We start from the raw sequence: 23,688 nt of genomic DNA on the forward strand, positions 1-23,688 counted from the left end.
AACAAGCCCAACCGCAAGTCCGAAAAATAAGGCAGAAAAAAAAGAAGAAAAAGTAAAAAAATGGGAAGAAAGAAAAAGAAAAAAAAACAAAAAAAGTTCAAAGACGACAAGGAAACAAGGAACTAAACAAACACACACACCAACCACAAAGAACCAGAACCTAGAGGAGAAGATGACACGCAACACCCCCATACCTGCAGACAACAAACAACCGATCAACCACCCGAGCTAACAAAAAAGAAAGAACCAAGCAAATTGACCAAAGAATGAAAAACTCAATACCAAGCGACACGTGCGAAAAAATGAGACACCCAAAACATATATAAAAACCAAGTGTAAGAATAACATGATAACAAAAGGTAGACTCCGGTCCGGACAAAAATCATCACCAGACGACCTCGAGATCGAAAAGATTTGCAAAAGCGACAAATAAAAGACAAGACTAAAGGTAAACAAATAAATTTAGAGGAGAACAAAAAACAACTCTAACCGAATTAGCAAAACCAATAAAAATATATAAAAACACAACAACCAACAGAAGAAAAAGCAAATAATCTAAAAAAAAAAAAAGTGCAACAAGAAAACGAAACCTACTAAAAATAGCAGAAAACGTCAATTATAGCCAATTTTAATTTTCGCATTCAATTTGTATTCAATTTATGAAATGCACCAATATTATTGATATGGCACTGCTGAATAAATACTTATTAACCAATTATAAATCAGTAAATAATTTATGGCCCAAGTCGATCAATTGATGCTAAGTGCTTATTTTAGCTTCATATGCATATAAAAGCGAAGCGCGGTTACTCTCTCCCAGCTAGACCAAATATATATGAGCCTCATATGCATATTATAGCTAAGCTCGGCTACTCTCTCCTAGCTAGACCTAATATTTTAGCATTATATACATATTATAGAGAAGCGCGGTTACCCTCTCCCAGCTATAGACCCAATGAAGTTAATCTGAGGATGAATTGCTGGCACGTGTATGTCTGTGGGTGGCTGTTGCTTATTTATCCGCATTCAATTATTCTCTTGAAATTTATATCGTGCATGCATATCATCTCTTTTTCGTACGACGCCTATCTATATACGTACATATATTTCGCATTTTATTGTGAAATATTTTTGTACATTTCTCTGGAAGTTTTGTACCAGACGTTGCGATAATCTTTTGGAAGAATAAATAAGTACATTTTTGTTTCATATCGTGATGATATTTCTATTCGCTTGTTTCACTAATACCAAAAATTGTTCGTTTCTAGCGAGTCCACAAAGATAACAGGTCGTGATGTAGAGAGGTAACTGTTTGGTTAACCTTTAAATATCAATGAGAGAATGTTGATGTCTTTCTATTAAGTGCTATAAATTATGTGTTTCCTGAGCGATAACATGGAAAAAGTACTCTGGAAATATTGGTAATTACAAAAATTCTGACCATAATAGGAAGTTGAAATCTATTATTAAAATGAAATTAAGTCCGTGACTGGAACTACATGCGTATAAGGAAAAAATTACTACATAATAATTTAAATAGCAGGCATAGTAGAAGGAAAAATTTGCATGTTCTCGAAAAACACCTATTGCCGGATTTCCTTTCTTTGTGAGCGTTAATGGCATGAAAACTTTAAGGTTTATGTGCTGAATTATTTAAAACGATTGTAATAGTGAATGACCTCATTGTTTTGAGTGAAATTAATTGAAAAATTGGGAGAATTTATCTGGCATGTTCCTAAAGTGTAAATCACTCACTCATGTCTCATATATTCTTAATCTAAGATATTAATCAAACTTTGTTTGATGTCTCAGTATGGCTAGAGCAAAGCCGTTGCCATGCTTGGAAGTTGTATAAGCTTCAGCAGCTTCCTCTCCCAGATAAGTAAACAAAGAGCTACATAATTCCTTTAATGGACTGAGGCGTGAAAAATTCAATCGAAAGTATGTTAGTTTCCTTAATTTTTAGGCATCCATATTTGAGGATGTCATCTCACAAAGTAAACTAAATAAGTTGTGCTATTCACCCTACGTTTACGATCGATTTGAATATCCTAGCCAGGCAGTGTGAAGATCAGCCAGTGTAACCCTCTCTACCCTCACGCTACGGCTTGACTGTGACCTCAATATAACCCTCGTGTGATGGCAGGGCAGCCCTCAAGCGAGGGCAGCAGCTAGCAGGGCTCAGAAGGGTAGAGCTTGTTCAGGAGTTGAGACCTTCACTGCCGACGATCACTTAAAAGGCTTGTAAAAGAAATGCTCATAAATATAATAAATAAGAGGTTATTTAGTAACAAATGCTAAAAATACAGCGTAAAACAAAAATCTATAAATAGTTTAATATAAAATGTTGGCTTTTAAATGCACACCATTTAATCTGATTATGATAGAGGAATAAAATCAATGGCACAATTAATGACGCAAACAAAGCAATTGCTGATTAATAGAGTTTTTAGCGCACAACGTAATGGTAGTAATAATACATCAATAAATCAATAGCATGCTTCTCCTGTGTGTGAATGACAGGAATTACTTCTATTCGAGGAAGTTGGCACAGCTATGGAATTTATTTGTTTTTTCAGTTAGTAACATTTTGTTTTGTACAAAATTATTTCAAACAAAAGATCTTTAAAAAATATCTGGTCTAATTCAAAAAATTACTCCAGGACCTTTGAGTGAATATTCCTAATCAACAAATATTTACTTATAATTGAAGAAGATGCGTCAGAATCACAACGCAACATCCTAGCAGCTCGACAAAGGAGGCAGCAAAATAAGCAAACAGTTTCATTGCGGCCTCGTAACTTATTTTATGTCCACTTTAAACAAAGGCTTAGTCCTCTTTTGTGTCCCACGCTTTGTGGGGCAACGTCGGTATTTACAATAATTTACAAAATGCGCAATGAATTTAATTTGAAAGATTTTAAAATCTATTAACCACAGTTCATTTTTCTTTCTCATTTATTGAATATTTTACCTTCTTCTTTGCACATAGTACTCCCGGACACGAAAATTAAATGCTGAAGACATTTCATGAAAGGAAATAAATGCTGAAGACATTTCATGAAAGGAAGACACCAATGAAATAATATGATACAATGATACATTATGTACCCCATCATATTATTGATATACTCATACGAAACTTTGATCAGAACCTTGTCCAGAACAAAATAACTCAATTGAGTACAAGTTTCTGCCGCTGCTCCAGTTTCTGAATGAAGTGACGTGACAGGCGCTCGTTGGAGGCCTGCGGCGTCTTTGATATGAGCAAGAAACGCCGCCGGCACCACGGCAGCCACCTGCCCCGAACTGCGGTGCGTGCGGGACCATCGATCCCATTAGCTGCCCTAGATTTGTGGTCAGTTTTGCAGGTCAGTCAACTGCCGGCATTTACAGGTGCGATCTTGGATCTCATTTCTGCAACGAGATCATTAGCTGGCAATTTCTTACCAGGAAAATCGACATTGACAGAGGCAAGGCTAAATCAAATCCCTGATTTAACTCGACACCAATTGCTGGTTATATAACTCGTCGAAATGAAATTATCGGCAAAACAGGCATAAAAAATTAAGGTCATGACTAAAAATCGATTGCTTATATTAACACGGATATGATATTGTGCTTTATTTTGCGTTTTTGGGCATGTTGCTATCTTTTCTCGAGAACCATTCTAGCTATAGCATGAGGATGTGTGGTCACTTTTTGCAGTCTTAAAGACGCTCGCGATCTCTAGGAATGAAGTTCCCACAATTCACTAATCAATAATTAAATCGATTAGTTGGCATGATTTGCTATTTGTTCGGTATACCTGGCGCATCGTGCAATGGAGCATTGAATTGACTAGCATCGTGCATTGAAGCAGAGCAGTGCCAGTAACAAAATAGGAAGCTGGCCAAGAGTTTGATTGATGATCGGAAAATTTGGAGGTTTAAGAGGTTGCTTCACCTCAGCGCTCACTGGGTCAGGTGAGACTATTCCATGAACCTTGAAATGAATATAATCCCACAGAAATTAGTTTATAAATAAAGAGGATTAATTTATTTAGATGATTTTACAGTATTTATTCCAAGTGTGGACAGTTGATTTTTCTGGTCGGTATCATTTTTAGCGCATTTTCTCATTTATGAAAAAAAATTCACTATTGTGCTAGCCATATCCGTCTGTCCGTCCGTGACTTCAAGTTTTCGTCGACGAGAAAAGGCGCTCTCTGTCACTCACTGCAGTGAGTACTTAGTTATATTTTTTATTCAGTGTAGGGACGCATTGCAGCGTGGAACGCAACTTGCTTGAGCACAGTTGAATTATAAAAGACTACTTGAAGATATGGCCATAACGCTGAGTTCCATTTAATTACCAGCGCAGCAGAGCGCTGGCCTCACATAAATAAAGGCTGCTCTGTGCGGAGAAAATTTGGGCCAACCTCTTTATAATTTGCTGCAGTAGATGAGTGTATGACCTACCCATCAACTTATCAAGTGCTCATGCTATGGAGAGAAATAACATCAAAAGAAAGACTCTAAATAGAAGCGCATCTCATTACGATTATCAACGCAAGACTTTCTCACATTTGAGCCGGCACACCCGAAGAAATGGTATACTACTTCATTAGCATGCAGATATACGTGCGCACATCGGCTACTATAAGCCAGTGTACACAAGTAATGCTAAGTTAAGTTTTCAAAATAAAGAGAGTTTGAGATCATGCAACACTGCGCGCTATTGAAGACAAATATTTAATAAAAAATCTGGAGTTTAATTAAGTTGCAAAGAGTTGTTCCAAGACAAAAACTCGCTGTTTAAGAAAAATAACAAACCCACTTTCTAGTTTAATGAAAGCTCATCTCTAAACCTATCTACAGTGGGGGGAAATAAATATTCGTACACTTGAAAAATCGTATTTTAATGTATGTAAGTACACTGAATAAAGCTGAATAAAGGGTATTCAACCAAGTATTAAATTAAAATAATGCGGATTTATTGTTTTGTACGAATACTTTTTTCACCCGAAAAGTGAACATGTTTCATTGTTTTTTGTTGCATTGAGATTTAATTTCTTTTGATAGTATTTTTGAATACTATGCGTCTCTATACATAATTTAAATCACTTTTCCTGTTAAGTTTGTGTACTTACATACATTAAAATACGATTTTTCAAGTGTACGAATATTTATTTCCCCCCACTGTATCTATATTGTTATCGCTATGTACTGGCTCGTGATATTTGTTACATCAAATTAAATTTCCGAGACCGAATTGAGCAATTAATTAAATGTTATAAGAGAACTGATTTTGAACTCAACTTATGAAACTGATGAATGAAAATTTAACTCTTGAGCAAAATTGTCGTCTAATCCACCTACATTCAATCGTTTTAATTTTTAAATTAAATTGAGAACTTTTCAGTTTGTAAGGAAAAGTGAATTGTTTCGTATGTATATTTAAATTATAGCATTCAATTTCATTTTTATTGCTATATTTCATACTGTAAATCCTAGCTTTAACAGCTCATGGGTTATAGGTACATTATTTATCCCATAATCTATTTGTATCAGATTTCGAGGTAAATGTTTTGTCTGGCAAGATTTATTCAGAAGTGATTCTATAGCGGAAAATAAGAGCACGCTATTCGTTCGCTATATTTTCAAGACCAGAGCTTATACTTTCAAAAAAAGTTAAGAGATCGTAAGTTCATCATCCAATCAGTGACGGCCTTTCGAGCAAAATCCACCAATCATAGACAAGAAAATTGAGCGTGAGTACTTACGTTCACTTAGCGAGTTTTGAAAAAATGGCCCCAGCTGTACAACGCTGTCATCGACGCTACAGTGTCTTGTCTGCTAAGTGCTAATGTTGTTGCTGGGTCCGGCTTTTTGCTTACTTATACTAGTTCGTTTTCTCTCAAACATCAGCCCATTCTCATTGATCAATTCACGTTCTCAATCATGCAAGCACAATCTCAATTTTCTCATCATTTTCTACTTCTTCCTTGTCTCCACTCACGTGCGCTACCAAGTAGCAAGCATGCAGCATAGACCGTTGACCAAAGGTTAACCCTCTGAAGTGTCGGAAAATTTTACGGCCGGTCTCGTGGCCAGACCCGCGGCCGGTCTCTCCAAATTCCGTAAACAAGGAATATCTCTCAAAGTAACGAACGTAGCTCAATTAAACTTGGTACACATATTCATTAGGACCTAACTGTGATGTTTAGATCGTGAAATTTTATTAAATTTTGCCTTCACCGTCAGGTTCTAATAAATGCGTGTACCAAGTTTCACCGAGCTAAGTTTACTACTTTGGGAGATAATCCATGTTCACTGAATTTGGAGATTGGCCGTGAGACCGGCCGCGAGACCACGTCCTGGATAAATTTACCGCCGGCCTCACGGCCAAATTTCAAATTGTTATTCGAGTATTATCGTAAAACTTTTTGGCAATTAATCACTTTAACGCTTACTATCAATTTATTTGTATTTCAATTTCCAATATAATTTAAACCTAATTAAAAGTATAATTTGGAATAAGTAGATCAATGAATGAGCCAAGTTACGGCCATCACGAATGCCGTGCTAACACGGAGCAAGTCGTCCATATCTTCCTGCAGCGGACGCAGACACATCCCATGCACGGTAGCCTGAAGGCCTAACAACCTTCTCAATGGGATCCCTTATCCCTCGAATCCTTCCCTGCATGTCTGGTCTCCCCTCGAGAGGTCAACTGTCTGACCTCAATTAGCTTCTGCCGCTTGGTTGTTCCTTTTTCTCCGTGGCCAGCAACTGGCCAGCTCGTCTAGAACCTTGGTATCCTTAGTAGGGTAACATGGGGCAGCGAGCCCACTGCGGGTCACGGGCCCATAGCGGGTTTCTCGCTAAGTATGGCAGATATTGGTCCGCGTTCTCTACCGCCGGTCGACAGTTTCACTGGGATGAAGTGTACGGATTTACGTTTTGCTAAGTGTTTGCGTTATTAAGTTAGGGCCCATTTTGACACTTTTTACAAAATAGTGTTTCATTAAAAATTGAATAACTCTATAGGCGTCTAATTCACATCATACATTCCTCATTAGTTGCACCTTTAAACAAAACAAAGAACCACCTCGTATCAATTAAAACTTCATCAAAAATTTAGTCTAAAAAAATTGGGGGGCGCGCTGCCCCACGTTACCCTATTTGTTTCGGACGTAGCAGTCCCAGGCCACGAGCAGCGTAGCTCATAACTGCTCGGATTGTCTAATAGCTCTTGTGCTGTTCTGTATTTCTGATTTAGCTATATTTTTCAGTTTTGCTCTGATTCGAACAAATCCCAGTCAATTTTGTTTGCTTGCAAAAAAGCTCAAACGATTGACCATAATTATCAAGATTGAGATATATTTCCTCGTAAGTCTGTGCATTCTGCTTTCTTATAGGATGTGCGAATCTACTTTCATAGAGGGATGCAAATAAGTGTATGGAACGATTCCGCCTAAAAATTTACAAGTATGTCAATTCAGTGAAAGTGGTAAGAGATTTTTGCAACACTCAAAAGGTCAGCATTGAGTTTCCAAATACTTTTAATTATTTTATTCTAGACTAAATTGAAGTTTAAGTTTATTCATTTTAAAAGAGAAAACATCGCAAATATTGGCAAACGCCACTTAATTGCAGTGGAACCGTCCTACTGACATCATATGGCGCCTTTTTATAGTGTTAAGCATAAAATATGCAAAAATGCCTATAGCGTCCTACAAATTTAATATTATAATAATATAAGATGCATAAAGTAGAGAAGTGCCTCAAGCTAGACGTGAAGAGGGAAATTCTCATAACGAGCGCTGCGAATTGCTGCTTGGTGCTGGACACACTGAACTTTGTACGCTCAGAAAGTAGATGTGTAATTTTCCAAATAATGATGCACTTTCTTAGCGGATGTATCACTGGTCAGGGAGCGGATGTTTCACTGAACCGCCCTTATGTAGGCCTGTGGCAGGATGACGCACGCCATGTCAAAAAAACCTTGACAATGTCTCTTATTTATCTGATTAATGGCAAAATGGGCACTGAATCTTTGTACAGACATCCGGGACGCAGATGCAGAAATAAATTGCACATTTGGGACGAATATCAGTTGACGAAAAGAGTTAGCAGCGTTTAAGAGTCAAAAATAGTGGAACAAATGTTGCTCCTTTCTCTAGTGCTGAACTGTTGCGACCGTCAAATGTATTTCGAAAAAAATTCTTGCTAGGTTTGATTGTATGCCTAAAAACTTAATTTTTGTGTATAATTTGGTCAAATTTCACCGGAATTGATGCAAAACTTATCGATTCAGATGCTAATATCACTTTTATATACTAATTAACTATGCAGATAATGAATCATGGAATAATATTAGTGCCTCTTTCCACTACTCTGACACGATGTTTACGTAACTTTTTATAACCTGGGACGATGTGTACACTACTTTCCTACATCCTGGAAAGAGGTCGCCTATATAAGGCCGGCTGCCCTTCACCTTCCCTCAGTTGCCTCCAGGCTCGGCCACTGTAAACCAGCAGGTCGATCCTGGACCAATGGCAACACTTCTACGGACACTTGGGCGAGAAAAGGATCTGCTCCTATAGCAGGAAGGATCTGCTCCTATATAACAGTTGGGCGAGAGAAGGATCTCCTCCTATAACAGGAAGGATCCACTCGAATAACAGGATGGATCTGCTCCTATTTAACAGTTGGGCGATAAAAGTGTCTACTCCTATAACAGGAAGGATCTGATCCTATATATAACAGTTGGGCGAGAGAAGGATCTGCTCCTATAACAGGAAGGATCTGCTCCTATAGCAGGAAGGATCGGCTCCTATATATAACAGTTGGGCGAGAGAAGGATCTCCTCCTATAACAGGAAGGATCCACTCCTATAACAGGAAGGATCTGCTCCTATATAACACTTGGGCGAGAGAAGGATCTGCTCTTGTAACTGTCCTTCACGTATTGGAAATACTTTATTCGAGCATTAAAATAAATCAAGGAACTGAGAATTATTTTCAATCAAGGTTTTTATAATATGAATACTTCCTTTATCGTATACTATTAATACTTTTTAGTGAATGCATAATTCATTTTAGCGTATAGGCTTATCAGATTCAAAGCGCGTCATCATTTTAATAATAAACTTATTGCTCAACAGGAAGGTACAACTGCACCCTTCCGGCAATGCATGGCGTTTACTTTAATATGCCTTAACTCTTGCATAATTCTTCCGCAAACAGTCAGCAATTCCCATTTGAGATCTAAAAATTTGCCTAAAATCGTTATTTTGTGTGTAATAACTTCATCTGAAAATGATTAAAGTGTATACAAATTAGTTTTTTTGAAGCAGGTCTTTCAATGTGACATGGTGAGTCACTGAAAAAATTTTGGGGAGGTGTACATGCAGCTCATTACGTAATTCAAGCTTCGCAAACGCATTCAACCCCAAATGTGTCTCGACTACTAACGCTGCAGTCAGGAAGACGCTCGAGACATGATCCAGACACAACTTCCAGGAGTTACTTCAGCACCAGCATCACTTGCTGGTGCTTCATGAATGGCAATTGACGCTCCGAGTCAATTGAGAGTCTGCAGTGTAGGTGCCAGAGTCTGTAGTGTTGGTGCCACACTGCCAGTGTTCAGTGCCGCGTGAGACGGCGGCAGGGAAGGTGTGTTGTAGCAACGCTCCCGCGGTATGACTTGGTCACGTGTACCCAGTTTACCTGCCTCTTCTCCTAGTTGTGTTGTGAGGGTAGATGCGGGCATCTCGCAACCTAGAGAAGAAAATTCTAAAATACTAAATGTCGAAAGCTTTTATTTTGCATAAACATCTTAAGTGTATTGGAAAGTTGATCTTTATTGGTGTGAAATTCTGCATAGTATCTGATAAATAGCTGACTTCATGACAGCAAACTTAAAAGGAATGTTTTAGCATAAAGCTTTCATATCGAAATATCATAAATAATATTTAAATATAATTTGTAATATGAGAATAGCTAGCAATAATATGAACGATAATTTAATCCTGGTTGCTCTGATTCGTCTCAGTGGTGCCAATAACTTGACAGCAAAACGTGTTAGCATCTCGCAGCATCAAGAAGAACCAAGTTTCCTTGGCAGCTGCGTGATATAATTTTGAATGAATTTTAAGGAATTACGCAGCAATCACATTCTACTTATTCGTAGGGATTTTCAACGTCAATCATCGTAGCGGTAACATTGTGAAGTCATTTCAACAAGGCATGAAATCTGTAAAGCGTGAAAGTTTTTGAGTACAAAAGCCATTATAAAAAATGAATTCAATTTCTGGATATTTGATGAACTTGTTGAACGATGGCCTGCAATCAAGCCATCACTGCACTCATGAGTGGCCGGCACCGAAGGGGTATATGATGTTCAACAGGGTTTAGACATTCGTCAAGTATGTCATGTATGCCAGTATGTCAGTGAAATGAACTTCATAAAAAGCGTAATTATGATGTTTTAGTATAAATTTCATACATTTTCTGGAAGTTTTAAATTTATTTACAGAAATCGTTTTTTAATATGTATCGTATGTCCTTTGCCTCGTTCTTTGTGCTACACCTATGATGAGAAAATACAATGAATTTTTTTTAGTTTATATATCTACCATTGAACATGACATATATATGCTAAAATTAAAGATCAAAACTATACTATATATGTATGCAATATTTATGTAAACAGTTTATTACGATGGCAAAGTAAATTATTAATTTTTTACCACTCGTCAATGAGGCATTTAATATAATCACTAAACATTTATTTTTCCTTTGTCATTTTCAATCCTGTAAAAGTTTGTGAGGTGTTGAAATTAGGAGAGATGTTTAATATATTTTAGTGCGAAACAATGGCGGAGCTATAGTGACTGAATAAACATGTTAAGAAACTGGAAAGAAGCAAATACATATCATGTATTCAGCAGGCCTATATTACAGACATTGCTAAAGCTATAGGGAGAGGTGTTAATTCTTGAATTAATCTGATCAACCTTGTTTATGTTCCAGATGAAAAGTAAAAAAAAATCTAAGATATTCGAAAACTTGCGCTACTGCGAACAGCCGTATTCTTGTTAACGTGTTTGTAATATATATTTATATATTTAATAGAAACGAATATTAAATAATATACAGTTAAATAGCTATCATATTTATGCAGAGAGTACAAAAAATAAATAACTATATAAATAAGCACAAAAATGAAAACTGCCACAGCCTCAAAATACTAGTTTCAAGATAATTTCTTAAGCTTAGCTGAAGATTTCTTTCATTGTTATTAAGTGTGTAAAATTATTAACGGCACTTGGAAGACCTTTGGCAGGAGGTTGTTGAAGGCTCCAGCTTCTGTTGAGGCAAAAAAAGCAAAGCCAATAGTAAAGTACGAGAACCTTTCAAGAATCGTGATTTGCATTACTTACTAAAATGCTCAACTGAATGAAAAGCTGTTACTGAGCATTGAAAAGAATGCATAAAGTTTAGTCTCTTTGCTCGGCCACAAGTTTCCAATATATTGAACTTTTATTTCACTGAAAAAAATCACATTAATGTTCAAGACCGCAGCACCCGTGAACACATACGTTTATGTTAGTGAGTTGTACAGTGACAGTGTACAGTGACAGTGTACAGTGAAAGTGTACAGTGACAGTGTACAGTGACAGTGTACAGTGTACAGTGACAGTGTACAGTGACGTACAGTGTGACGTGGTGTGCAGTGACTTATACCTTCCAGTGATAATTTTCTTAGAGAAAGTGTACGTCAAAATTACTTAAGTGTCGGTTTCAAGTAAAGGATTCACAGTCTAATAATTCGTAGACAAGAGATTCGTGCAGTAAGCGTAAGGTGAAGTAATTGTGATTGTATAAATTAAATTGAAAACCTTTAGATTCTTATATATTTGGGCTGTGCAAAAATTCGAAGAAACGAAGAGTCATCTTGTTAACAATTAACATAACATAAAAATATCAATACGAATTAGCAGCGGAGAAATAACCGCCTATGTCGAATAGTGTTATATATAGTACGTTGGCTTCAGAGTGAGCGCACATTTAGCGGTGTAGTGTTTTACGAACAATACTTATTATTATATAACTTATTATTATTATATTATCGTGACCACGGTGGCTTCCTTTACGTGCACCCCACCTTCCAGTGCCTGTATATAAATTTAAAAATTAAATAACAATATTCTCATGCGGTTATAAGTTTTCCCGTCTCATCATGGTTCTACCCTCAGCGCTGAAGATGTACCGCCTCAACAGACGTAATACCTTCGGGGGAGCTGTTACTCAGGACACAATCCCTGAGACAAAAGAGAGGTGAGTGCTGCAATGTAATTCTTACGCAATGCTGAATCAATTCACATGTTACCAGAGGTGGGCACTAACGCGCTACATGTAGCGGCCACTACATTTTCAGTAGCGGTAGCGGTAGCGGCGCTACAATTTATTAAGCAATGTAGTGCATGGTAGCGGTAGCGCCCGCTACATTTAGAGCATGTAGCGGTAGCGGTAGCGGCGCTACAATTTATTAAGCAATGTAGTGCATGGTAGCGGTAGCGCCCGCTACATTTAGAGCATGTAGCGGTAGCGGTAGCGGCCGCTATATTTCGAAGTAGCGCTGCCCAGCTCTGCATGTTACCGTGCGCACTTCAAATGCATATGGAAAAATGCACACTACATTGTATACGAAAAATGTAAAAATACAAAAAATATATAGACGAGTTATTCAGAGGAAACGGTATTCATGATATGATAAACCATATAACTTGTGACCTAAAAATTTCAAAAACCATTTAAAATAAATGGCAAAACATGTTTTGGGTGCTTAAGCTTAATATTATTAACCTATACGCCTTCCTACCTCATTCCGACTGGCGGTGAAATACCTTTCTATGCTAAGAGCAGCAATAACAGACGGGGCTTGATATTCAATATGAAATTTGATCAAACCTAGACATATTGCTGCAAATAAAGCCCTATTTTTCAACGTTCACATCAACGACGAAGCTAGCACTCACTGACATGAAGGATAATCGCTTTCTCTGCCCCTGCTTGTGGGCATAGTGGCGTTGCGCAAGACATGCTTCCGGGATTGGCCAAGCGATGTTCCGCGAGTCCGGAACTGAGGAACTGCCGCTCTGCAGGGCCGCAGCTCGGGCTTATGCTGTGCCGTCTTGTGCGCAACATTTAGGTGGCGACTCTAAACTGAAAAACTATATTTCGTAGCAAGATTTTTGTTAATAGTTGCAGTAGTAACTTCTTGATAATATTCTTGTATGTTTTCAAATTTTTGCGGCTCATATTTCCGTGATATGAAGTGCCTTTGAAGCGTCGAAGTGGAGCTATAGTAATAAAGGTACAAAAGAGAGGTGGCTTGTAGTTATATTTAAACGCTTGAATTTGTAAAGAGGCTACAATCTCACCAATTATGACGCAACCTAATCTGCTTTGATCACTTATATCGAAGCATTTGGCTCATATAACGTTTACATTGCGAAAATTGATTCAAAATGTAGAGTAAACTGAATACTTTCTTTCTCCTTTGGGCCATCAAAATTGTTAGGTAAGATAATTCTCTTCTGATAAGTAAAGCTTGTACTTAAAATATCATGGGACTCCACTATCATTTAAATAAGGTATGTTTCACTGTCCCCTTGCGCCATGTTTGAGGACTCGCCAGAAGCTCTCCCTCTTGTGTTTACTTTACCCAGACTCTCCTCACAGCTCCGCTTCCTCTAGACTGCGTGCCCAGTTTTTTGATCAGCCATCACGGAACTGGCCAAGGCTCCGTTCTGTGCTAGTGAAAGAAGTGCGCAAGTTGACGATTTAAGGACAGAGGAGCTGCATAAATTATTTATGGCTTAATAGACTCACAATTTCATAGCTAAAAATAGCGTTTGGCACTAAAAAGTTTACAGATGCGTAGATTTATATAGTAAATAGAAAATTTAGCGCTCAGTATATGACTAATCGTCAGTCATTTATTCATATGATTGGAAAGGAGGCTTATTTACACAGGACTTAGTTCAGGATACTAGCCTCGCGCTACAGTTAACCGACAACGATGAAGGCAGGAGGAACTAAATTTGTACAGACCTTACGCTATACGAGAGCTAAGAAAGTAGCGAGTACTGTGTACAAGCTGTAGTTTCTGCAGTGAATCTTATGATTAACTATAGATGCAGATAAAAACCAATAGATAAGCGTAATGAAAGAGTGTACCCTCAAGTACAGTTCATACATATTATTTTTTCAATAGTCTTCATGTAACCAAGATTCAGTATAATTTTGTAAAACATGAGGTACAGTTTTCACTACATTTATTTCCGGAATGGAGAGTAAAATTAACTAAATCTGACAATCTAAGCCGTTCATCAGCGATAGTGGATTGAATAAAATCAACAACACGAGTCCTTTTACCAGATAACTGATATTGATCTATAGAGGAATTTTATGGTATTTAGCACTGCGTCTGATGACTCCACTATTTCACATGGAAATTAAGCGTGACCGTGAAATCGTCGAGTGCTCGACTGACTGCCATTATTTGATAGTTGCACCAAGATAGTTCAAGTATTCAATTATAAATATATTGCAATTGAAACTGGTGTCAGGGAATAAAAGATGTTGAATAAATGATGCGGTGTTTTATAAAAATAGTACAGATGCACAAATTTGATATATAGATATTCTAATGAATAAGAGGACTTTTTATTGTGATTATAATTAACAAAATAATGCTTATAGAGAAGGTATTTACCGAGATCTAATGAATTATGTACAACCCAACTGGATATTTTGTTGAAAAAAAACACTGAAAGAAATCCTATTTGAGCATATTATAATAAAAGATATATTATTTAAGAAGATTCTGCTCTTCATGGAACAATTTCGCTATATATTATTTACTGGGATACTTTCTAACGAGACATGACTGCACTGGATACTGTTTATAATAACTTAAATAGTCTGCTTGCTCACTGAAGGCCTTGGTATGACATGAGTGAAGGAAAGCGTCAGTCTCTTACTCTCTTGCATTCCATGACAGCGACGAGCGTTATATTTATAATAACTTAAATAGTCTGCTTGCTTACTGAAGGCCTTAGTATGACATGAGTGAAGGAAAGCGTCAGTCTCTTGCGTTCCATGACAACGACGAGCGTTTTATTTATAATAACTTAAATAGTCTACCCGCTCATTGAAGGCCTTATAGTATGACATGAGTGAAGGAAAGCGTCAGTCTCTTGCGTTCCATGACAACGACGAGCGTCGGCAGGTATCAGAGCTCTGGGCCAAGGTCGCCTGAAACAGAGCCTGGGCGGCGTGAGTGAACGGCCTACATTTGAACCTCTTGCGTGCAAATAGAATAGGGAACGTTTATCAATATCATTACACGTGTGGGTAGGCACTGATGAAGTTTTTAGTTCAAATCAGGCATGTCTCGAAAAGCAAATCGTAGCAAGATTATATGCAGACGAAAATGTTTGCAGTGGCCATGCAAGTGAATACTTCTCTATACCAGAAATGCAAATAGTGATTTATTATTCTTAGACTACGTTATCTCCATAATAAATGTGCTACTTAATGCAAGCATGCTCGAAACTATACAGCCGCTTAGAAAATGTCAATTTGTCATCGTTCAGATCACCATTGAATATTACCGCGCACAAACGTTCGTGAACAGTTTTCAGAACATCACAAGCTTACCTCGACAAACTAATACGTATAATAATTTCATTACTCTTCTTCTGCTGTAAACTTAGTTATGTCACCAGATGTTTGCCATGCCATGTCTACGTGCACATATACGGGCAGCATGTCTACGTGCACATATACGGGTAGCATGTCTACGTGCACATATACGGGTAGCATGTCTACGTGCACATATACGGGTAGCATGTCTACGTGCACGTATACGGGTAGCACTCGTATGAGTTGTGTCCCTGACGGCAATGGTGACAAACGAGCGCTTAACGTCATTGTTGCCAGCCTCTTTTTATTTACATCCTTATGACCTTAAACCACAGATACTGTGTGTTGCTATAGGATGCTGTAGGATGATATGGGATGCGCACGCTCAACTTGTGCTGCGGTACCTTTTTTTGCAAGGATTGTTCGCTGAGACGACAAAATGTAAAATGAGTTATAATTAACTAATGAACAGTGAACAAATATAATTGATCCTTGAAGATTCATTATTATAGATATCGTTTTAATTTTTTCTGTGCTATTTTAAAGAGAAAACCGAAAAATAGAATAATGTGTACTAATATGTTAATTTATTTTAACGTGAAGGGATAATAAACCTATTTTCCAAGACATGCATTCCATGCATTCTTAGTTCAAAAGCCCAATGACGAAATACTAATCCGCAGTCGATCTGAGAGAAAATTCACAATTAATAAAAGTAGTTCAGGTATGTTATATCATGTATGAGTGTAAAGAATCTGAAGCTTCCAAGCCTCTGTTATCGACGTCTGCGTGGGTGCAATGTCTACGTGCACATATCGACACAATATTTCATCGTTTTTAAATAATCCAGATTGATTATTAGTTTGAAACAAGAACCAACACCAATGGCCACAGTTATAAGCTACAAAAACGGCAGTGCAATTCATCCACGTGACAACATTTCTTCTTGCTTCGAGTCACTGACATGTGGAACAGCCTCCCTGATGATATTGTTGACGCTCTGACTATGAACGCGTTCAAGAATAAACAAGACCATTCTATGCAAAATTATATGTTCTGAAACGCCTAGCACCCTACGGAACTAGTAAAAGTCCAGTGATGATGCAAACCAACGTCAGTCAAAAAATTCTTGGTAGAAGGCCAATTTTTTTGTTCTGTGAACAAGTCACGAGAAGTACAAGAATTGGCGACGGGCCTAAACAGGCCTATTTCTTCAACGCCGAATATCTATGCTCTGTGTGTCTTACATTGGTCATCCTCTATAAATACTGCTCGCTATTACAAGGCACGAGTGATGCACATGCACTTGAACGAAAAATAAAGTTATACAACATGCTAAGCATGACGGCAAACTTGTTGGTTTGAAGCTCATTATTAGCATCTTTTATTTTGATCATCCCCTACTTTTGATTGGTCGGCTTTCTCAATTTTCTCGAAATTAAGCCCGAATTTGGGGCGCATGGCGGCTTGGCAGCGAACCACTCAGTACGAAAGTTCAACCCGAACGATCACAGTTAGTACCTATGTGTCATGGTGAATATCGTTAAAGATGAATGCACAGGCATGCCAGATACTGTTTTTATGTCGTTATTTATACAAATCTGAGTAAAATCAGCACAGATAGATCAGCAGCTACCATTCATCAGTAGCCCATTAATCGCTTTGTCGAAGCCGCACCGACGCTGCCAAACACAATACAGCAATGCTTGTTACTGCACTCAACGTCAGACGGGCTCTTGAAACAGGTCAGCGACGTGACATCGACACCACTCGGCAATTTCTCCAGCTATGAAGGCAATGAGATATTAATAGTAATAGATTTTCAACGCCATTTAGTGGTGCAATAAAGGTTAGTAATTTCTCTCATTAGAATTTCGTAATAGATCTCGTGAAGCTCAAGGATGAGTTCAATATATACAATATGTAACATACGTTCGTTTGAGGGCTCGAAAATATTTAATAATTTAGTTTCCCAAAACAAATGATTCTCACTATATATTATATAGGTGGCGTTTTCAGCGCACTGCAATTTTTGTATGATTATTATTGACATGATTTAATTTCAAGCGTAGCAGGATTTGTGTTAATCTCAGCTGAAGGTCGCACATCCAGAGGTTCGCTGCAGTCACCCATTGAATGCTAATCTCAACGGGAGTTTAATTTCAGAAGATGCACTTGGGACGCTTAATGAACATTGATTACCACTGACGCACAGCAGAATTAAACGCCGATTACAGTGTTTGGATCTCGACATTATGACAAACATGATTTGAAGTATGTTAAAGACAAACATGGCTTAGAGATTAGTTAAGGACAAACAAGATTTGGAACTAGATTACGGGCAAGCACGGTTTGTAGATAGATCAAGGAAATACATTAGTAGTATAGAGACCGAGCGCATGGCGCCATTTTCCATAAACAGCTTAAATCATAGGTCACCACAACCATTTACCCCAAATCTTACCCAACAAAAAGCGCATGCCACGCGTCACCGTTGATCTATAGTACCCCCTTCTATTAACCGTTTTCTAAGAATATTACGTTTTTTTCTTTCTTTTTAATCACCGACTGATGTAAGACCTGTAAAAACCTCAGGAGGTGTCAGGGATCGAACCCTGGGCTAGCGACTACCAAAACGCATCGCTAGTCACTTGGCCATCGTGGCGATAGCGACGGAAAGTAAAATCTAGCTTTTCTAGTACCTATAGTTTGATAGCATAGAATTTTCAGATATTATATACAAACTATATTAGTTCGATAGCACATACAAAGGTATTAATGGGTATGAGACTGTCGTTGCAGGAGAGAGAGAGAACCGTGGTATTACTATGAGAAATGAGTGAGTCATAGCTGAAAATCCAGTTTTTCAATGAGCTGTATCAAAAGAAAATGAAGTGACCTTCTGAATTAAGTAGAGTAACTATATTAAACTGAGGTTATTATTTGCTCTGTATATTCTTCCGTACGAGATCAATAAGTAGAGATTGCCTTCTGAAATATCCTCACTCGACGGGAATTCAGTGCTTAATGTATAACAGATCAGCTAGCGGTCGAGGTTAAATACAGTATTTTTTACAACACTCTCGATATTAGCACGCGATGCATCCTACCTCTGCCAGACCGGTCCTGGATCTGGAGCGAGTTTTTGCGGAAGCTAATTTAAGTGCGCCTTTAGCTACCAGCCGATGTGCACCATGAAAAAAAACTGACTCAAGGTTTCAAGCTGGTTTGACTCAAATGACTCCAGCCTGGTAAATGACTCGAATGACTCATGATCGTTAACTCGGGGTAAATGGTCGATAACTCATGATTCGGGAGTAATTGGTTAATTTTGTTGGGTAAGATTCATGATCGGTAGACTGTTAAGCTGTTTATGCAGAGTTGGGGGTAATTGTTCGTAATAATATTGAAGGATCAGGGGTAATTGGTTAACTTTGTTGGGTAAGATTTGGGGTAAATGGTTGTGGTGACCTATGATTTAAGCTGTTTATGGAAAATGGCGCCATGCGCTCGGTCTCTATACTACTTACATTGCATATAAGAATATATCATGAATATGTCCAAGGACTTTGGAATAGCGGCATGTTTTTAATGGAAATCTTGTCTCAAAAACGCGTACAGTCCTTAGTCTCGAAAATTGTAAATAGATAGTCTTTTTTGTTTCGTTTGTTGTTTTCTCGTTACTTTAGGTTTTGATGTCTTTGGTGCGAATTATTTTCACTACCGATTGTACTGGTATTCTATAAATTGTTTGAACTGATGAGGGAGCTGGTCTCCGAAATGTTTTCATTGGAGATATAGTGAACTTGCTTGTCGTTTTCTTTGCTTCTAAATTCATGAAGGACAAACATGAATTTGAGTTGAGTGAATTAAGGAAAAAATTTTTTGGTCCAGACACTTATACAATTTTCTTCCGTGTTGCCTGAATTTCAAGGCTCGGTTTTATTCTTAACTAAATAAATAATAACATTTATAGACGCTACTCAGCTATTGTAGTTCCACTAATACCTGGCATTGGTCAAAAATTTACGGTGCCGAAATGATTTTTGTGCATTTTCAAGAAGGTTGATATTTGACCCCTGAAAACTGTTGATAAGAAAACCCTAAATTTACAATAACATCATCCAACGAGATCTAATCTATAAATTGATGACATGAAATGTCTACCATTCGTAGCTTTAGGGGAATCATGGTATATTTAGTCGCTCTCCGCAGCGTTTTATAGGCGCAGTCGGCCTGGACTCGCTTTGACATCGACGCAAGGAGTTTTTCATGCACTACATTAATTATATTATAATAATGTTAAAGAACTGCAGCAGCCAAGGCTACTCATGTCGTGACCAGAGGCAATTATGCCCGTCATGCTCCAGATTTGCCTTCCTACACGTGCCTGCTGCAGGCTTCGATCCTCAAACGTCCTACTTTTGGGGTCCTCAGCTGACCCATATTCATCTGAATATAGGAGCCTATATGACCTGTTTATCGGAGAAATGGATAATGATCTTGAGCTAATTTCAGGCATTCCGATACCTACATGGAACATTACAGTTATTATACCGTCGCATGTCTGTGCTATTCCTATACCTACATGGAACATTATAAATATCATACCGTCGCATGTCTGTGCTATCCCTATACCTACATGGAACATTATAGTTAGTATACCGTCGCACGTCTGTGCTATCCCTATACCTACATGGAACATTATAGTTATTATACCGTCGCACGTCTGTGCTATTCCGATACCTACATGGAACATTATAGTTATTATACCGTCGCATGTCTGTGCTATTCCGATACCTACATGGAACATTATAGTTATTATACCGTCGCATGTCTGTGCTATTCCGATACCTACATGGAACATTATAGCTAATATTATAGTTAAATGCCTGATATTCAAATATCATGTTATATTAGAGTTATTAATATTATACCGTCTAATAACTGGGCTATACGTTCATTTAAGGCTTATATACTCAGAGAATTAAGTAAAATTTTGTTCAAATTGTTTTATGCACTTTTTGTCATTGTTTGTGTCATCCTGACACAGTTTTGGCGGGCAAAAAGGCGCATCAAGGCTACGTGGAGAAAGTGTACAATTCTAAATTCTACCAAAACGCAGATATTCCTCCCTTCCCATTTCCTGTTCATTAGCCTAATAGAACTGCTACCTATACTGTAATAGCACGTCTCTGATGACATACACTGATCGAATTTGTTGATTTCTGAAGGTGATCTGAGCCAAACAGCAAGGCATCACAATGAACTTGTTCGTCGCACAAGAAAAATTGGATTTATTTCGTTGCAGAGAATTGTTTGCAGGTTTCGATGCGCAACCACAAAGCTCACTCAGAAGCTAAGAATAAAGACGCTGGTGCAGTGGCGTCTGCGGCGTGCTCTGCTTGAGCACCGAAGCGAGTGCAAGGAAGCGCTCTCGAGCCTTAAATTTGCTTACAAACCACTTGAGTAACCTGCTCTTTGGCTTGCTAATTTCAATAGGAGAAGTTATATATATCTTATTTGGAGTTTTGGTGCCAATCTCGTACCTTTTAGAAAAAATCTGCTAATGGCCGACTGGACTTCGAAGTAAACTACAAAATTTGTACGCATAAATTGTAGGTAACCATAAACGCGTTTAGTTCGAGAGTGGAACGTGACTTAGCACTGCCACATTAAAAGTTTATACTTATGTTCGAAAGTATTGCTCGCATTTCAGTGCAGGAATTTCAGATTAACAATTTTCATCAATAAAATACTTTACCTAATCCAAAGTTTGAGAACTGCACGCAGAACAACCAGAAGATTTATTTTTTAATATAAGGTATAATGTCATATTTGCCTGTATAATGTCAATTTTTGCCTGTATTTTTGTCAATTTTTGTCGATTTTTGCCTGTATAATGTCATAATCATAGCAGATTCATGATAATTTATTATTTTTTCGCGTTGAATGGTAGTTCGCTTTATAACGACCCTGGCCGACAGTGAAGAGCACCGTGGGAGCGGCTGGGGAGCCAACAAAGACGGAGCAACAAACTAAAATTGCGTTACGAGGGTCGCTGTCACCTCCCTCCCTCACTGCCTTCGTCGGGCTGGCGAGGGTAGTGAGGGGGGAGGGTAAACCTTGCCAAGGCTCGTAATTGACTGGTTTCATCTCGCAATTTTTTACACAAGATTAAATATTTGGAATTAACTAAGAAAAAAAAAGTAATCCTGCCAGCAAAATTCAGTTCCTCCAACCACCACGTATACTGAATGGCGTCTGAAAATTAGTAGTTTTTGACCCTTTTTAACGCAAATAGCGAATGAATTCGTCATCGATTTTAGAGTAATATCATATGATTTGAAAAATGTTAGAAAATTCACTTATTTCATTTTACTATTATTTGAATTGTGCTAAAATAAAAACAATTTTGAGCTTAGTTTGGTGAAAACAGCGTTGCCATTTTTGTATTGTGTGCATGAATCTAGAAATATCTACATAAATTATTGCAATAAATTTCCGTCAATTTTTTACCAGTTTAATTCTTGACTCAATCAGCCTGTAAAAACTACCCAGGCTTCATTCCCTATTGACGAATTTTAGAAAATTTATATTATGAGCGAAAACATCAATTCGTAAGCATTTGTATTTATTTATTACGGGAATAATTTCATGATATTATTTCATCTCGAAAATTAATGGGAAACGTGTCTAATTTTATGCAATACTAAACCACTAAACCCTAAATTATTGCACGATAACTTTAAATTTTTCATCATGACGGTCACACATGTACTTTGTGGGACTCGCATCCAACATTTTTATTGACAGATGACATGATGCAGTTTATTGAAAATAATGAACCTGTCATTCGTAGTTCATAGGAGGATGACGGTTATTGCATCAAAGACAGAGGGCTAGCTGAGGGCTGTCCCTCAGAGTGTCAGTGAACACAGTGAGGGTAACAGCGTCCAGTCGCCGCTCTAGCTCGTCTTGTCTTGTACGAGGAATGATATCCATTGGTTGCGCTTACTATTTATGTATGGAATCAAGACTCAGTCTGACGAATATGAGGGAATATACACATATAATTAATGCAAAATGTGTTTAGATGCAACTTCATAGCAAAATTGATGTACGGTGAAAATTTTGAAACTCTATTGTTCGGAATGATTACTCTATTTTTAACTTTCGTTTTCTGAAAATTCGAACAAGAAAAAATAGGCTGAAACATTCATAAGAACTGTAAACCTATTCAAGTTTCTTTTAAAAAAAGAACAAGATCGCTTATTTACACTGAACATTGTGTACTATCTGAGTCATAGATAAACAATTTGCAGGTAAATGCTTCAGTTATTGGACACTTTTTTGTGACGAAGCTTTAAATTATAGTTATACCAAACTGGAAACTGATGGCTGAAAGCTGCAGCATCAACTCTGACGAGTTCCAGCAGCTGCTGTTCTTTAAGAATTCGTCATCGTCGCCCAGTTCATCATCGTCGCCCAGTTCATCATCGTCGCCCAGTTCATCATCGTCGCCCAGTTCGTCTACCTCGTCATCGCGTCCGTCGTCAGGATATTCGTCCTTCTCGTCCAGTAGCCTCGTCAGCGAGCTGTCCTGTTCCCTAGTTGTGTCGTCACCCTATGAGCTCCCCTCTCATCCAGAAACTGCAACTGAAGACGATCAGCGAGCGCTAATTTACTCCTTTGAAGGCGCACCCTTATCACTGAATAACCCTACACGTATCAAATCTGAAAATCCTTTATTGAATTTAAATTGCAACTTTCTAACATCAAAAACGTTAAACTCGTATGTGAATTCGCAGAAATTTGAAAGTCGGGCAAAACACAATAGTAAGAGCGGATGTAAATTTGACTCCTATGAATTGCAACAAGCTACCTACAGTGACGAACCTCTCGATGCTCAGATAAGTAACAGGATACAAGCAGCCAACACAGAAATATTTACACCATTATCTGACGCTCATGAATCGTAT

General features: G+C 37.9%; 1 protein-coding gene across 1 annotated transcript in view; it reads left to right on the forward strand.

The window, feature by feature from the left end:
- The first annotated feature begins 12,216 nt into the window (after positions 1–12,216).
- LOC125178276 (vitellogenin-1-like) overlaps positions 12,217–23,688 on the forward strand; it is an 87,609-nt gene continuing 76,137 nt past the window's right edge. Inside the window, exon 1 of the mRNA XM_047881655.1 lies at positions 12,217–12,331. Within this exon, the coding sequence (XP_047737611.1) occupies positions 12,234–12,331 (98 nt within the window). The 5' untranslated portion in view covers positions 12,217–12,233. The remainder of the gene's footprint in view (positions 12,332–23,688) is intronic.

Source organism: Hyalella azteca, unplaced genomic scaffold, assembly GCF_000764305.2.
Source record: "Hyalella azteca isolate HAZT.00-mixed unplaced genomic scaffold, Hazt_2.0.2 contig8491, whole genome shotgun sequence".
NCBI lineage: Eukaryota > Metazoa > Arthropoda > Malacostraca > Amphipoda > Hyalellidae > Hyalella > Hyalella azteca.